Consider the following 18,062-nt stretch of genomic DNA (forward strand, 5'->3'; position numbering starts at 1 on the left):
CATTTCTAAAATAGCCAAAAAAGGCTAGCATTATCAAGATGACAATTTGCAATGTGGTTTCAAACTTATTCACAATAAACGCTTCTTGATGTTTTTTTTTAAGATATTAGCTAATGATAGTGTTGAGTTAAGAGGCGAGACTCAACTCTGGTGGTGGGGTATGGACACCGGACCAAATTAAGGACCAGATGAAACGGGGGAGCAGAAGCAGCTTTCCATAAAATATGCCCATGTCAGTTTACCATTGCCAGAGCAACACCGAGGAATTACTACCCCTTTCCACGGTAATGACCTCATGACCCAAAAATTACCACCCCATCATAGAAATTTCTGTATTAACCACCCCTTAATCTACATGTGATTAAAAATCAGTACAAATATAACTGCAAAACTGGCTGAGCTGCTACTCTCAGCACACTGCCTATGGAGTAGCCCTGCTCTGCGGGAACAGGCATGGAGCTGTAACACTGCTGCCTCAGTGAGGTTATTTTCTTCTACCCTACCACTCGCTTGTCCTTGAATTATTTCCTGAGTGAAGCCAAGAACCCTTGCAGGCTAAGCCCTACTTTGGGGCTTTCCAGCCCTGGGTCAGTGTGAAGCCATTATGTTTAGGAAGATATCTGAAATATTGATTTCTTCTCACCTTAGCATTTTAGAATGTTTAGTTTTAAGATTTATAAGCTATGTACACAATTAGTATGGTGCTGTGTGCTTATAAATAAATTTATCTACCTACTTTACAGAGTTGTGCTCAGAAAGTTTTTACTGAGAGGGGTGCAGGATCTAACTAGTTTGGATAACACCTACTTTGCTCATACGGTGGTAAAGTAAGTGAGAGGACAAGCACGTAACATGCTTTTTGTTTTTATGCCTGACACATACAAGGTACATCATGTACATTAACCACCTCAAATGAAATAATTTGCTTTCATTTTGATTAATTTCTACGTTACTGGCTCTAAAATGATTTATTACGATTGTTTCTGGAAGTCCATTGCATAAAACTTTTTTCTCATGCGGAGCTCTCCTTTCTATTACAAATTATTTTTATCTTAGTATCTAAGCAACAAGGCAGCATTTACCTAAGGATAACGCATAAGAAGAACCTTTGAGCCCCTCAAAATGTGCCAGCAATATTCAAGTTGCACTGAATAAGGTTGCAAAGCCATTCTTAGACTTATGATTGAATTATAAAAGTATTGAGTGCTATGGTTAAATTTATCAGCCAATTATTGTTGTGAAGACTTTTCCAAACAGCAAAGTTCATTAACAACTTTGGTACGTCACAAGAACGAAATAAGAGCACCTCTCCACTATCACCTTTCTTCTATAGGTGGAAAAAGCTAATAAGGCTGCAAAAAGTGAGCAGAGCTGTGGAAAGGCTCCCCCAAAACATTTTCACCTTCATTTTATAAAGCAGAATAAAATGTTTGAATCTGCTTGCTATTGCTTTTTTGTTAGATGCTTTGGAGTAGGAACATAGGAACAATATAACAGTTAAGGTCCTGTCCCCGACTTCAACAAATATTTCTTGAGCACTTACTATGTGCCCATAGGCATTGAGAATATGGTGGTGAAGAAAATGAAACTCAAGGTTTCAAGGACAATAGAGTCTTCTGGGGAAACTAGCCAATAAGCATGCCAACAAATGCATTTGTAAACTGGGGGAAGTGCTATAAAAAGAAAGACTGGAGAGCTACTATTGCAAGAAGGGAAGCTCATTCCAGAAAAAGAAAACAATGCATGCAAATCCCTGAGGCTGGAAATAATTGCCCTACTGGGTTTGAGCAACTGAAAAAGACTGCTGCATTCAAGCATAAAGAGAAAACCTGAGAGATGGATTTGCAAAGACATGCAAAGAATTCTTTTTCCTTTGCAATCACTTCTGATTTTACCTTTTCTGGATAACATCTCGTAAAATATAATAATCAAAATATTTAACTTATGAATCTAGCTAAGGGAAAGAAGGAATAGAAAATTAAATGTATCAACCAATTCCCCGTAAATTGTAATTTTCTAAACAACTGGATTTTGACCATTCAGTCAATAAATATACATTGCGTAATCTGCTATGTTTATTATATGTTCAAACTACCAGACCAATGTCAATTGCAGACAAATTTAAAAGGAAAATGAGATTCAAATAACAGCAGTTATGTTTAAATTGGAAAAAATTATCTCTAACAAATTAAATGTAATGACAATTATCTAAAGTTGGAGATAACTTTAAAAAACAACCTCTATGCTAAAACTTTGAAAAATTATAATTCATAGTAAAATATAATTTACTTGGATGACTTATAAAATTAGAATGCTTTTTAAAAATCTAAAAACCAAAGACAGTTTCAGAGCTAGGAAATAAATGTTTCTGTGAACTGACTATGACGAATCAAAACTCCGTTTTAAATCTCTGTAAAAATTTCATTTCTACATAACAATGACTCTAGAAAATATCCATTAATTAGCAAAAAATGTTGGTCATATTGACAAGAGGCATTTTAAACAAGCCACGGAAGAAAAGGGTTATATAAATCATAGATGGTTCTGCATAAATGGGAGCGTATTTTGTAGCCAAGTCACTTAAACTAGATTTAATTGTGCTCTGTAAATAGATATATTACCAGAAACACAGTGGATATCCTGTTGAGACTTTTTTTTTTAAACAGGATCTTTGTGCACATTGTTAGGGATAAATAAGGCACTTGAACTTGTATCCTGGCCGACATGATCCACTAGAATAACACGTTCCTTTAGAAGGTACTACTCTTTCGAAATTACAGTTGCTAGCCTGAAGTTACCCTAATTGTTAAAAGGTAGTACTGAATCCAAAGAGAGAGACAAAGCAATTGCCATCCTTCTATTAACAACCCAAACATATTTTCCAGTGAGACCCTTGAAAACTGTTCCATATTCAAAAAATTACCACTTTACCCACAAACTTTCAGAGAACTGAAAATAGTTTATTTGCACCAAATTCCCTTGATTTAAGGCTTATTAACTTGAAAAGAGCTCAGTGACATTTGGAATTGTATAGTAGTCTTGCCATAGCACTGGCATATGGAGTTGCATTTTAACGAAGAAGATCAGGAATAAACCCATGTATTTGTTTCAAATAACAAAGTTTATTGTAGTTGATGGGCACACATGTAATACAAAGAGAAATTAATTATTTTAAATTTGAAGAATAGTATAAATTTTACTAAATACTATGAATAAAATGTGTAAAATGACTTCTGTGTGTAACTGTAATATATTGCCTTTCTTCTGTGCCTTACATCCTGAATATAAATCAGAAACAATCATTTTTGTATTTGTGATTCTTAATATCACTAATATCAAAATTCTACTTTAAAACCACATTAAGTATTCAGTTCATTATGAGTGATTTACTTGTAATTATTTCGTGTATTCCATGGCTAATTGGCTAATTCAATGGTTTATTTATGGTTTCAAAATAAAAATATTAACAATATGTTGAATTTCTGAATTTACTGGGAAATTGTCCATCAACTTGTCAAGACAAACAAGTCTATATGTGGACTTTAGTCATTAGAGTCTGCTTCAATGAATTAATATATTTTAAAATAACATTTTTTCTGAATTTTTTTCCAAAATTTAAGTACTCTTTTCTCGTATAATTATTTTTTAAATCTAGAAATGTATAACGAAGAAAACGCAAACCACCATCCCAAAACTAATAGGAATATTTAGTGTACTTGCTTACAGTGTATAGAATTAAGCAACTCAGATTCAAAATATAGTCATTGTCACCTCATCACACCCATTTGCTCACCCAGGACCTTAGACAAGTTTTGTAACCTCCTAGCACCTGAGCGTTCCTATCTATAAAAGTAGTACAGTAATAATGCCAACTGCAAAGAGTTGATGGGCTTACATGAAAATATTCAAGTAAAGCTTATAGAACTATGTTTGATATATTGTAAATGCTAATTATTATTCTCATTTTGAGTATTTTTCATACGCATATATTGGAGGGATCTTGTTTTTATTTTTAATCTGGCATTTGGATATGACATTACCAGGTCTATGAAATCTAGAAATGCAAATGCCACCAGTGCTACCACCAAGATTGTTAAAATTTTTCCCTTGAGAGTCCTTGTATACAAGCATGGTATTGAAGCAATTCAATTTTTTCAAGTTTGCCAATACTTTGCAGTTTCTAAAATAAATGGGCCTGGTTCAGATTACTAATTTAGATTATACTAGCCTTCTTAAGTCATCCTTCAAAAAGGTCAAACAACAAGAAGTAATCACTGACAGTGCATTTTGTATTGGGTGCCTGATGTGATGGACCAAGTCCTGGATTAAAAGGGAGGACCCAAGGTCTGATATCATCTCCTGGGTTCATCCAGCAAACACTGGTTAGGTATCTACTATATGCCGGGCACCATACTGGGAACACAAAGGAATTAAATAAGAGATTGTCATGTCACTCAAAAGCTCATAGTTCAGTAGAAAATAAGACATATAAAAAATAAAGGAAAAGCTGTGGAAGGATGCAATGACGAAGATAGATAAAGGGAGACTGTGAACACAAAGAAAAAGTAGTGTCATGTCTAGCTGATGTGGTCAGGAAGGGTTCACAGAGGAATATTTGAACATTGGGTAGGATCTTTAGAGTATTAGACCTTGGATTTCCTCCTAGACAAACAGGAAAAATGAATCCGTGCCATTCACTTCACCAAGTTGTGAGATCCAGAAAGAGAAAGTATGTGAATTAGCTTTGTGAATTTCAGTCTTGTTTAAACTGCAAGGAATTAGGGATTATCCATAGCTTTTACCTAAACGTCTCCACTATACCCTTTCATTTTAGCTTTCAATGATGCTTACTTATTTTAACTCCTCTTTACCAGACACTTTTTTTTCCATTTTCACCTACTAACCCCAAAGACTTTGGGGTATCCTCATCAGTCAAGTTGGGCAAAAGAAAAATGAGACAAAGAAAATCAGCTATGTTGAAATGTTTTCTTCTTTCAATATGCTAACATCCAACTCGCAATGAAAATAATGTTGTGTTTATTCAGATTATCTCATTAATTTGACCCCTCCTAATTCACAGCTGGTGCATGAACAATGGTAAGATTTTAGTAAAGCATATTGTTCCATCAAATTATGTGTCAGGACTCTTATGTAAATGATGTTAGTTAAATCTGATATTTCAAAGGAAATAACAGCACATGAGTGTTCGCTGTCAATTTCTCCACATTTCTCAATAAATTACATCCATTCATTTAGTAAATATTTATTTGTACCTACTCTATGTGGCACACTGGAAATAGAGCCATTAACAGACAAGACACATGTCCTAGCTCGTGTGCATCTGCAGATTGGCAAAGAATAGAGAGAACTGTATAGCTGGGAGCACAATACATTGAGTGTTGAAATGTGAGACATGCAAGGTGTGATGTGTGCACAACTGGAAGACAAAACCCAGTTCAAGGAGAAGGCAAGGCTTTCCAGAAAAAGAAGTTATAAACTGAGACGGGAAGGAAAAGAGAGGTCAGTAAGTGAAGGATGACAATTATTGCTCTCCTTAGATCAAATTAATTTATGTGTATGATGGATGAAGTTGGTAGAAGGGGAAGTGAGGTGAACTCTATTTAGTAGGGAAAATAGGAGAACACACTTGGGGTTCATAGAATCCAGTAAAGCTGGAGGCACTTGAGTCGGCCAGCAGTGCTATTGAGCACGTTCTCGCAATTGATTTTAAGTATTTCTCTTCCTTGTGCCTAACAGCCAATAAGTAAGGTAGATAGGGTCATTTTCATCTATTAAAACTATTTACAGAGCTCCAGGTGTCCAACTTAGAGAGAGGGTGGAACTGAAAAGTGTGCAGTCTCCAGCTAAAGAGATTTCTCTCTTTCTATAAATCAAGTGGAATTTTGGAAACGTGCTTGCAGGTTATACTTGTTCCCTTTCTATGAATGCCAAAATACTAATAAAACAATTCACAAGAAGTCCCCACTGCTCTTGGATTTGACCACTTGTGTTTATTTCAAAGTTTGTGCTCAAGTAACCTAAGTTATAATGACACAACACATCTATGTCTAATGATTCATATATTGTTTGGTTGTCTCAAAATTCTGTTTTGCAAAATAGATTTTTTTCTATCTCTATACATGGATTTAGTAAAGGAAATATTACTTCATTCATTCATTCCACAAATATGGGTCTTCTGCTATTGGCCGAGTGATGAGCTAAGTTCTCTTATCTGTTTGCAAGTGGTGAACAACTTCAGACAGTAATTTTTAGACATTTATATAACTGTACATTTCAAAACATATGAAAACAGTAAAAGGAAGGGTGTGTTCTTTTGTTTAAGGGTTTGAAAAATAAAAATAATCACATTAACACGTACCTGAAATAGGAAGACTGCATGAAAAATGTCCTTCCTGTTAACAAAGGCTTGAATACATGCTTCCGGTTTCCATGGCAGCCCAACTAAACAGAAAAATAAGTCATAGAAGTGGCCTTTTATATCAATGACTTGCTTCCTAAACAATAGGACCAGGAGCAATCAGTGGAAAAATAATGACTAGTGCTGTCCTACTTACAAAAACTGTTTTACAACTTATCAGATTATTTAAACCAGAGGGAACATTGTTTGAAAAAAAATGACACAAAATTGGAATTTATGTTTTCATTTTGACTCTGTCTGTCTCTACGGTAATTACTTCAAAAAAAAAAAGATTCAAGTAAAAAAAAAAAAAAAACAAACCTAAAAATAATTCTGCCAAACAGACTATCTTTCGTAGGTCTAACTTACTTTAGAAAATGTATGTAGGAAATGGCATTAACATCCCTTTAGCAGGAGAAACTTCTTAAGCTTAAATTAAACTGAAAAAGCCACAGAAAAAAGGGTTTGACACCCTAAAGTCGATGTCCAAATGAACGCTACGGTCAACCCCATAGGTGTGTTATGAATGTTTACCCTGACCTCCTAGAAGAAAAGGAAAAAGAAAGGAAAGAGAGGGGGAGAAGGTGAGGGAGGGGAGGAAGAAGGGAGGGAAGAGACAGAGAAAAAACAGGGAGGGAGGAAGCTGGGGAAAGAAAAAGACCATTTGCTGACTCTGTTGTTTTATTTCCCAGAATGATTCAATACCTCAAGAAGATTTCACTCCAGAAGTGTACAGAGTTTTCCTCAACAACCTTTGCCCTCGACCTGAAATTGATAACATCTTTTCAGAATTGTAAGAGTACACATTTTAACCCACATCTTTTTCAGCTTTCATTGATTCTCAGGTGACTAGAGCAGGACTTTGAGTGGTAATTGGAGATGGAAGAATATCATACACTATGTTTAAAAGCAATATTCCTGTGTGATGTTTTGGATAGGATCATATAATCTTGCCCATGAGGTGCAACCACTGCTTTCAATGAGTACAAGTTTGCTGTGATATATTGTCGGAGGTAGTTGTTTTTGTATGCTCAGATAACTTTGTATGGTTGAAGGATTATGGGTAGAACAGGGAGTCATCTTGGCTTAGTGGAGATAGACTCATGTCGCAGGAAGAACTCTGGATTGGGAACCAGTTAGTTTATCTCTCTGGGCCACATTAGCAACATGAGAAGTTTGGATTACTAAGAACCCCCTTAGCTGAAGAATTATTTGCTTTTATGTTAGAAATTATAAACTTATATTAAGGCATTACTTTTTTTGAAAGATTAGAAGAACAAAAGGAAAAAAAAAGAAAGAAAGAAACCAAGGCACTAAGGCAAATATGGGGAAATTAGCAGTTTACCTTTCCTGAAATACTGAAATCTACATGACAGAAAAACAATACAAAATGTGGTAAACAAAATAAGGATTTCTTCAAATGGAAGACAGGCAAACAGTACTGCTGAAAATGACATTGCATATTCTTGCTTTGTGCTGTTCATTGCCATCATATATTTATTGAACACCTGCAACATTTGTACCACTGAATTTGTCTTTAGATGATCAATACAATTGAAATGGGAAGTTTGAACGATATGTTGAGGAGTTATAGTCTCTTGTTGAAGCCTAACTGTAACTTTTAAAAATGCTCAAACAGGTTGTTTAAGTAATGATAATAAATACATCTTTAAATGATTAGGGATATGGAGTTGGATGATTAAACCAAAAATTTACTGTCATAATCAAAAAACCTCTGTGTTCTGTTTAGAGTGGTGCACCCTTCTGCACATCGTGCAGTGTTTTTCTACTGTGAGTTTTCTTACCCATTTGGTATTTTTCAAGAGCATTGGGTTTTAGTGGTAGCAATTGCACAAGATATTTGCAGCCCATAGAGGTATAAAAATCATGTTTTTAGGGCAAGATAAGAGTTTCAAAATAGCATTTTCTTATCAAGTATAGCAGGATTTTATTTCCCTAGAGTTAAATGCAAATATATGAATGAAACTTAGTTTAAAAAATTCTTATTTATTGGTTTTTAACTGTTTTTAGTGGTGCCAAAAGCAAACCATATCTTACCGTTGACCAGATGATGGATTTTATCAACCTTAAGCAGCGAGATCCTCGGCTTAATGAAATACTTTATCCACCTCTAAAACAAGAGCAAGTCCAAGTATTGATTGAGAAGTATGAACCCAACAGCAGCCTCGCCAAAAAAGGTCAGTACTTCCTTTCACACCAAAGGGAAGCTCTTGTTTCTGATTGGGGGTAGTCACACCCTGGGAGTTAGGAACACCAATGATTATTAGATTAGTTTCCTCTGTTTACAAAGGCATCCCTTTCTATCTGAAATCACTTGGAGGTTCAGTGCAGTAGGTTTTTCTTTAAACTTCGGTGTGTGATTTTTTTGTCCTTGTTGTTATATTTATGAATGCATGTAACATATTTTTTAAATGTCTAATCCTGTTTTGTTTCAAATTCACCCAGTGACTTAATGCGTATTTCTCATACAGGAAATTCACTATCTTTAGGTTACCCTTTTGGATCTTTTTCTAGAAAGTTCTGTGAAGTGGTCCACAGATTTTTCTAAAGTTCTAAAACTGAAGAGAATATTTAGTCTGTGAGACCCTTATCTTTTTCCAGTATATACTATCTGATAAATTTTTCTATTTGGGGAAATAGTCTAAAATTCGGCTCTCTGTGTAGAAAAACTTAGTGTTGTAAATACAAAACAATCCAAAAATTGATAACCCAAAGGCAGCTCTAAGTTACCTGGAAGTTTTTTGTTTTTTTTTTTGTTGTTGTTTTTGTTTTTGAGACGGAGTCTCGCTCTGCCGCCCAGGCTGGAGTGCAGTGGCTGGATCTCAGCTTACTGCAAGCTCCGCCTCCCGGGTTTGCGCCATTCTCCTGCCTCAGCTCCCGAGTAGCTGGGACTACAGGCACCCGCCACGTCGCCCGGCTAGTTTTTTGTATTTTTTAGTAGAGACGGGGTTTCACCGTGTTAGCCAGGATGGTCTTGATCTCCTGACCTCATGATCCGCCTGTCTCGGCCTCCCAAAGTGCTGGGATTACAGGCTTGAGCCACCGCGCCCGGCCACCTGGAAGTTTTTAAGAAATTTATATTTTTGATTCTGGGAAAATGGATTGCCAAAATAAGATCATGAAGATGTAATTACTCCAAGTTTTCAACTACATGTGGCAGCACTGTCCCTGAACAAGATCTTCCACTGGAAGACTAACTCTCATCTGGATTGAAATATCTTCACCAAGAAAATTAGTGTGTTATCACTGATGTTATTGTAGATTGCCTAGATATTCCATAGGGAGGAAAATAAAGTACAATTAACCAATTATTGAAAAGAAATCAATTATATATTAATATGCAGGCATTTTCTAAAGTAACATAAATAGCTCTAGCAAGCTTATAGTCATAAATAAGAATGATTGTCATAAAAGTAAATTTAAAAGTCTTTTAACCCATTATATTTAATCTGGAACTGGTCCTCTAAGTGGAAAATGAAAGCATGAAGTATAAATGGGCCCAGGTGCTGTGGCTCACGTCTGTAATCCCAACACTTTGGGAGGCTGAGGCGGGTGGATCACTGGAGGTCAGGAGTTCGAGATCAGCCTGGCCAACATGGTGAAATCCCGTCTCTACTAAAAATACAAAAATTAGTCGGGCATGATGGCACATGTCTGTAGTCCCAGCTACTCAAAAGAGGCAGGGGAATTGCTTGAACCCAGGAGATGGAGGTTGCAGTGAGCCGAGATTGCACCACTGCCCTCCAACCTGGGTGACAGAGGGAGACTCTGTCTCAAAAAAAAAAAAAAAAGAAAAGAAAAGAAAGACAGAAGAAGAAGTATAAATATAAAATCTATTAATTATATCCTACATGCTACTACTTGGGAATTTTTAGATGCAATTTTTTAGTTTTCATTTGTTTTCTTGGTGAAGCACTTTGCCTTAGTTGTTGTCATCATTCTTACTGATGCTGTGAAGGTGAGATTAGTTAAAGGAAACAACTAACCCAACAGTATGTCTTGGCATGGCCAGGCCTGCCCCTCCAAACCTACTTAAATAGATTGCCCTTTCTTCTCTAGTACACAAGAGATGAGATTTCCCCTTATCATGAAGCAGGGCACATCTTGGAGGTTTTGCCCAAGTAGTGGTAGCAGTTCTCTTCTAAAATCCAAACTTCTCCAAAAATAACATACACATTGTTACAACAAATCCAACAACACTTCTAAAAACCAGTTAGCCCATGACACTAGGAAAACAAAAAGCTTTTGTGAAACCAGTGAAACACTCCAAAGTGTAAGCCTTTTCCTTTCCTCCTTCCTTCACACCACACTGCTGATGGCCCAGGCTTCAGCTGGTATCTGATGCCTCCATACATCATCTTCTGATGACTCGCACAATATAGAGGGTACAAAGAGAAAACATTGTGATAGATTACTATAAAACCCTATAACCCTAGAAAAACCCATTTTGATTCTAATGGAAATTAAGATGATGTCTCCTAGCATTTGCAAAATTATTTAGTGCCATTTTATGAATTTCAAATTGAAAGAGGCACACAAAATATTTTAAAATTTAAATGTTTTAAAAGCAACTCTATCTGTTTTTCCATACCTTAATATGACATTGATCACAAAACCTCTGTGTCAACCTTAATAGCAGTATAAAGAAGCAACATAGAATAGTGGTTCCACTTTTGAGTTTCAAAGCTGAGATCCACCTCACTAGTTATATAACCTTGGTGCTTAACTTCTCTATGCCTTCATTATTTCATCTTCAAAATTAAGGACAGAAGAATTCTTGATTCGCTTGTTGTAGATTTGAATTAAATAAAACCTGCAAAGCATTTGGAAAGAAGAATCTGGGCCTGTGTAACGCGATGAATAAGAGTTAACTCTTCTCAATGTTTGAAGTGTAGTGTGTTGGTTTTTATTCCACAGGTGTCGTTGTCTATTTTTTCTAGGAGATCACATGATTTCTGGGCCTTAAACTTTCTTTTATTTTCCCCAGCACCTAGAAGATGCACCTGCTTATGATGAAATCCTTAATGTAGACTTGCAGGTGGGATCTAATCAGTGACCCAAAGTATTTGTGCCCCAACTGATCACTTAAGAATGTTACCTAGTGTTCTCTGTACAGAAAAATTTTGGCTAATGCCATCTCTACCTAAAGCCTTATCTAGCACGTGGGAAGGACAGAGGCTTTGGAGTCCAACAGCTGGAATGTAGCTAATGGGCCAGCCACCTGCTACCATATAACATGCATCCTCAGTCACCCCAGGGGACTCCAGCACCAGTTCAGAAGTTCTGGTTGGCTGTATCTGTAGCTCCTTCTTCTCTAGAATCCATATGAAAGAAATTCAACTCTTGAGGAGTTAGAAGTCAAATTACAAAGACCTTAGTAGGGTCATTTCAGCTCTAAGTCATGTACACAAAAAGGGACTCATGATAGCTGCCTTGTTTTAGGATAAAGTGAGATTGTGTCTGTTAATGTTTAGTTCAGCACACAATAGTCATTCAGTAAATGGCCTAAATTGTTACTATCACTGTTTAAAGCAGGCCAAATGGTACTAGAGGAAGCACACAGTCTCCCATGTTCTAGTCTTACAAACTCAAACTTACAAGCCAACCTACATTAAGTCATTCATAACTTCAGTATTTAATAACTCTTCAGTGAAAGGCAAGAGGCTACAGACAGTGACAGACCCAGAGATAAACCCTATGTCCCTAGAGATTTGCACTCCTCTTAAACGTATATATATTATATATGTATAATTCTATATTATTAATATAATATGTAAATCTATTAATAATCTAATATCCATAATTAATATAATATCTAAATATTACTTCTTGAAACCCAATGTGCACCTGAATCACCTGAGCCCTTGTTAAAATGCAGATTCAAGATTCTGCATTTCTAACAAGTTACTGGGTGAGGCAGAAGATGCTGAGCAAAGGCCCACACTGAGTAGCAAAAGTACAGAGAAAAGTGCAGTAAGCATGAAGATAAAGGGATTTCTTCCTGTAGGGGACAGTTCATGGAAGTGATAACATTTGGGCTGAATTGATTTTAACACAGATGAGCTACAGACTTTAAAACTTTAAACTTTTAGTCAAGTAGTTAATACATTTGGATCAATAAACACATAAGAAAATAAGTAGGGAAGTTTAATATTACATTATAATTTATTCTTTTGCTGCTTTCATTTTAACTGTTTTCAGATGTGCCCAAGTGTTAGTTAAATTGGTGTTGATCTCAGTGCTCATCAGGAAATTAAGTCTTATTTACCTGAGAAAGGCACTTCCATATAGCCTATATTTGTTATAAAATGCTAAGCATGAGATACACACATAATATACATAATAGAATATAAACATATATAACATATATATACAACATATATACACATACACAGAGACACACACACTCTCTGATAACAAGAAACATATCTTAAAGTAGGTATTAAACAAATAAATAATATACAAACCTGACATATGCTGTTTAGCCTTTATTTGCATTTTATATAATTTTTACATAAAACATAGACTTGAAATTAAATGAAAAATTTTTAGTGTCACCAAAAGCCCAAATGCCAAAGCCAACCATAGTTTAGCTGACTAAAAGGGTGACACATGGAAGTATGAAATAAAACTCCAGAAGGGACAATAGACTTTAATCCTCTGAGGACCTGCTGTAATTAGCATGTCAGCCACATCTCCATGCTGAAATTTCTGTTTTGGGAGATGTGTGTGTTGGTTATAAATAATCAGAGGCTTTCTGTGCAGTCTAAGGCTGGGTCGTGTGTGTGGGTTCCACAAAGAGAGAATTTGAGTCTTGTCACAGAGGATACTTTTCTCCTGGGAGTTTGGTTTATTTTTACCATTTAAAAATCACACATTGAAAAATACCATGGCCCCTGGTCAGCAAAAGCTTCCTCCTTTGCATGTTGTTTGCACTGTAGACTTAAGATATTCCTGGCACAGGAATATGCAATGACCACTGCCTCTTGAAAACAACATGTTCATGAATGTCATACTTTCAAGATCAGTGTCTCCAAAACAGTTATATTTGTAATCACTTAAACTCTTCAGATGAAACACAGTGAGTAAAATTAGCATGAAAAATAAAATAGTCTATAGTCTGTAACTTTGGTAACAGAATGCAGACTTCAACTTACATATCTATGAACGAAGGTCAAATTTTACTTAAACTGCCAAACCAAAAGAAAACAGTAATTTTTTTCATGCTTTTATTCTGTGAAGATCAGGTGTTTATGAGTGTTTGTTAAATAATTGAATTAATGTAGCAGATTATAATAGCAGATGTTTCAAACTACCTTCCTTTTATCATCAGTTCTTCCTCCTAAATTTTTATAAGGCATACTATACAGAAGTATCCCCACTTTGTTGTAATTAAATCATAAAAACGAAGCTATATAATCCCTTTTAGTGACACTACTCACTGAGTTAATAGTTTAATAGTTGAAATGAACTCAAAATTATAATGGCGAAGCAATTTGGTTTTAAGCAAAGTAGTAGCAGTTCAGATATAGCAAGTGTTTTAGCTTTTTTTCCTTTAAATAGAGCTAAGCGAATAATGATTGTATCAGTAGGAAAAAAGCCCTATTGCATTTTCAATATAGTTTTATTTAACGTATTATACAATTGAGCTATGTTCTCTCATTGTCAACACCAAGAAATAGGCTGAGAGTGATAGGAAGAGACTGGACTTGGGAAACTTGAAACCTGTAATTTTAGGTGAGACTCCTCCAGTTGAAAAAATGGCAGAATGTAACTCAAACTAAAGCACTGAATAAATGTACTTGTGCATATAAGCAAAAAGTCAAGATGTTAATGGTTTCAGACATGACCATATCCAGGAGATCAAGTCATGTCATCAATAATTGTCTTTGTTCATCTCTCATCATTTTCTCATACTGGCTCTAGTTCTTAGGCAGATTTTCCTGAATGCCAAGACAGCCACCAACAGCTCCAAGCCTATAGCTCACCAGTCCTAGTACACAGAAATCCTTTTTACTCATGGTTCCAGTGAAAGTCCCAGAATCCAGGGCATGGCTTCAGTCACTCAAGGCCACTTCTAAATTAGAATCACAGTGTCCTGAAGGATGGGATAAAAATAAACGGACAGGCTTAAGTCATATGACTCCCCCAAGAGCCCATAAGGGGTCAACTACCTAAAGCACAAACCACATAGACCGACAATTGGAGAGAGATGGTTCCCTAAAATTCAACCAGGATATGCTTCCTAAGGGAAGGAATAGTGGTCGCTTGGCAGATAAAAAGAGTAGATCACACTAAAACTAGGTCAGAAATCAGTCATTCATTATGACTCTTTATTTGGCCTTACCAAGCCATTTAACTTCTTTGACTAGCCCTGCTCCCTAGTTTTCTCAACTTTGAAATTATTTCCTGAGAGAATTACCAGAAGAATTAAATAAGATGCTTTTGGTAAGAAGGTTACATATATTCATTGTTGTCGGCTAAATTGTCGTTGACCTGAACTAATGAAAAGTGATCATTGGCATTTATGCCAAATTATTTTAAAACATTTATGAGTCAAAAGTGAGACTCAGAGCCTTGGGCTGAGGTATTCCTGAATATTGCTGTTTCTCATCTAACAGGCTTATTTAATGTACTATAATTAAGGATAAGAATAATCATTTATTAATGAAACTTGAAAAAAATATGGCATGTCATATCTGTGCACAAATGGTCCTTTCTGACTCATTCTTTTCTATACCTTTTTATTAAAATGGAATTATAATTATAGTCATAAGAGTAGGGATGTACACTCGACTCTTGCTGTTTACTTCATTATCACTTCAATGTAGATTTTTTGAATCATATTTTTCCAGCACCATTTCACTTTACTAGGTAGAAGTTATAAAAACTAATAATAGTGATGATTATAATCTCTATTCTCCATCCTTGAAAGATCAAACATGCCCAGATTAAAGAAATAGGCTGGCATAGTGTCATGATGAAGCCAGTAAACCTCAGGCAAGAGACTTCACTTGTGTGCTTCAGGTTCTTCATCTGAAAATGGGATGAGACCAGCAATGTAGCAGACACCTGTGCTAGTCCCATGTCCCTTGGCACTCATGGTTCCAACCCAGCCACCTACACACTTGGTAACTCTCTAGGGCCTTCTGTCAGTCCATTCACAGCCAGGCTACAATTCCCAGGGATTGTATGCCTTAGGAGTAGTTGAAGAATAAATACCTCATCTTCTATGCCCCTTGGGTTGCAAAGTTCTGATGTGTGTTCTCTGCTTTCTCCCAGAGTTCCTTGATGAGACTGAGCCCTAATTGACCACAGCTGTAACCTGCTTCATAACCTTCTTCTTAGCTGCCTTTCCTTCTTGTCTCACTTCTCTTCTCAACTGTTGTTTCATAGGGTCAACTCCCAAAAAAGCTACTTGCGCTCAAATCCTTGTCTCAGATCCTGCTTTTGGAAGAACCTAAACTAAGACAAGCACTTTTCTATAAATGGCCTTAAGGGAATTAAAAGTGAAAGATGGGTAAGGTCAGAGTTGCTGAGCATTCAGAGAAAAAAAAAAATGGAAAGAGGCTATGCCTCATCATTCCTGCCAATCTGTCACGTTATTGTCTTCATTGTTTCCAATCATGAAGCCCTGGCCAGTGGCCTCAAATCATAGATTTCCAGTCTACAAAGGACTTAGCCATTTAGCTTAGTCAAACTGTCAGGTTATTAGAAGAGGCAGTTTGCAGAAATGGCAATGTTGGGACCAAGACCCTATTTTCTTTGTCCCATTGCAGAATTCTTCCCGCTACTCCAGACATCCCCCTAGGCACTCCATTAGGACTTGCTTAGAAAAAAGTTGCAACACAGTCCACTTAGAAGTTATTGATCGATATCTATAGCAGTGGTTTCCAAACTGGTCCTAGACATAGCACCCTTTGTTTGTTTCTTCTAACAAAGTCTCATGAGAAAGGCCAATATGTAGGGAAAAGCTTTAAAGGTGCTGTCTTGGTGGAATAGAGGGGAGCCTGGAATACAGGTGATGGTGGCTGTTGCCCTACCACTGTCTCCCCTTCTGACCCACCCCATTCTCTACAGGGATGTCTGCCCAAACCCTGGGATATTCAGGATGTTCAGTTTAAAAACCACTCCTCTGAAGGAAATACTGACTAGTTTAAAGATCTGCCTTACAATTAAGGTAGCATCCATTTAAGTCATTTTATATAGATTACCTACAAAGTAGTTGAGGAAATAGAACCGAAGTGAATCAACAAAGTCAACACAAATAAGATCAATTTTCTTCCCAAAAGACAAAAACAGAGGAAAACTATATGATGTAGCCAATGTTTTTCATGCCTTAATTAAGTTACTGCACTGAAAAAGCTGCTGAAAAGCTACTCTAGGATTTTATTGATTGAGATCTCATTTAAATTCCATCTATTGACTCTCCAGCCTCTGCAGAGGGTTACAGAAAAATGGCATTGTCGTCCCCAAGTGCATTCCAAGTTCTTCTTAACTTCATGTTTGGTATGTTCATAGACTTCTCTGAAATATTTCACATTGCCTAAGAATGAAAAAAAGTTTCAAGATAGTCATTGTGGATCTATTGTTCATTGGTTGACCTGGCAACTCCATTTGCTTTCCTTTCCCTTATTACATTTCCTTTATTCCCAGAAGGCAGGGCCGGGGCCTGAGGAAAGGCAAAGGCCTGGCCCAGGAATCCTGTTTGTTTTCTTCTTTCTTTCAGTGACCTCAGTGTCTACTCAGGCCCACAGCTCTGGCCAGAAAGTCACAGCTCCATCTACCCACAGCTGAAATGTTCTTTGTTCAGAAAATAACCAGACAGGAAAAATATAAATAGTAAAAGGTAAAATCAAATGCCAGTCCAATAGAGAAGTGAGCTTGGTAGCCTCATCAACCTCATTGTCTGCTGAGTCTTGTTAAAACTTCTTTCCTTCATCACACCTTTCAGAGGTGCCTTGCCATTTCATGTGAGAGCTACTGGGACACAGCAGAGAATGGATTCTTTCCTCCTAGATGTGACCTCCCAGCAGAACATGGCATTGATAATTGTTGGCTAGTATACCTTTCCCCTTGTCAGCAGGGTCTAGGAGTAGGTTGCAATGTAGGGGTGGGGGGCAGGGGACTCTGGCTCAGTCAAAATAGGCTGACAGGTTGTACTGTGTTGAGAGGGAGAGAGGCCGCAGAGCCACAGGCATTTGGCTCCTAACATTGGCATTATCCAGGGTCTTGTCAATAATCAATGTGATACAACAGATAAGTGGGAGGGAAACAGGTCGAATGCAGAAAAAAAAACAAACCACAGGGAAACCAGATTAAGTGAGGGAGGGACCTTCCACCCTAACCCTTAATAGAAAAGCTGAAAAATGTACCGTGGTAGGGAATCCTGCCAGGAAGTGGAAAGGGAGCAAGGATTTCACTAATCTCTTATGTAGATTCTGGAAGATCTGTCCTAACTCTGAATCACTGCAGTCTCTAGGATGCCAGCTGTGACAGCAAAGATGACCTCTAAGCTAGGGATAGCATTATTTTAACAGAAGAGTTAATTGAGAATGATGAACAAAATCAAACTTCTTACCTAAGCGTTCTACCTTATATGTAGAAAATAAGCCCAAAAAAA

At 36.7% G+C, this 18,062-nt stretch overlaps 1 protein-coding gene across 2 annotated transcripts in view; it reads left to right on the plus strand.

Moving 5' to 3' along the window:
- The window catches only part of PLCB1 (phospholipase C beta 1), a 753,090-nt gene that overhangs the window by 516,466 nt on the left and 218,562 nt on the right, over positions 1 to 18,062 (plus strand). For both annotated transcript variants that reach the window (XM_025399458.1, XM_025399457.1), the window contains exons 8-9: positions 7,111 to 7,211; positions 8,450 to 8,616. In XM_025399458.1, the coding sequence (XP_025255243.1) occupies positions 7,111 to 7,211; positions 8,450 to 8,616 (268 nt within the window). The remainder of the gene's footprint in view (positions 1 to 7,110; positions 7,212 to 8,449; positions 8,617 to 18,062) is intronic.

This window comes from Theropithecus gelada, chromosome 10 (assembly GCF_003255815.1).
Source record: "Theropithecus gelada isolate Dixy chromosome 10, Tgel_1.0, whole genome shotgun sequence".
NCBI lineage: Eukaryota > Metazoa > Chordata > Mammalia > Primates > Cercopithecidae > Theropithecus > Theropithecus gelada.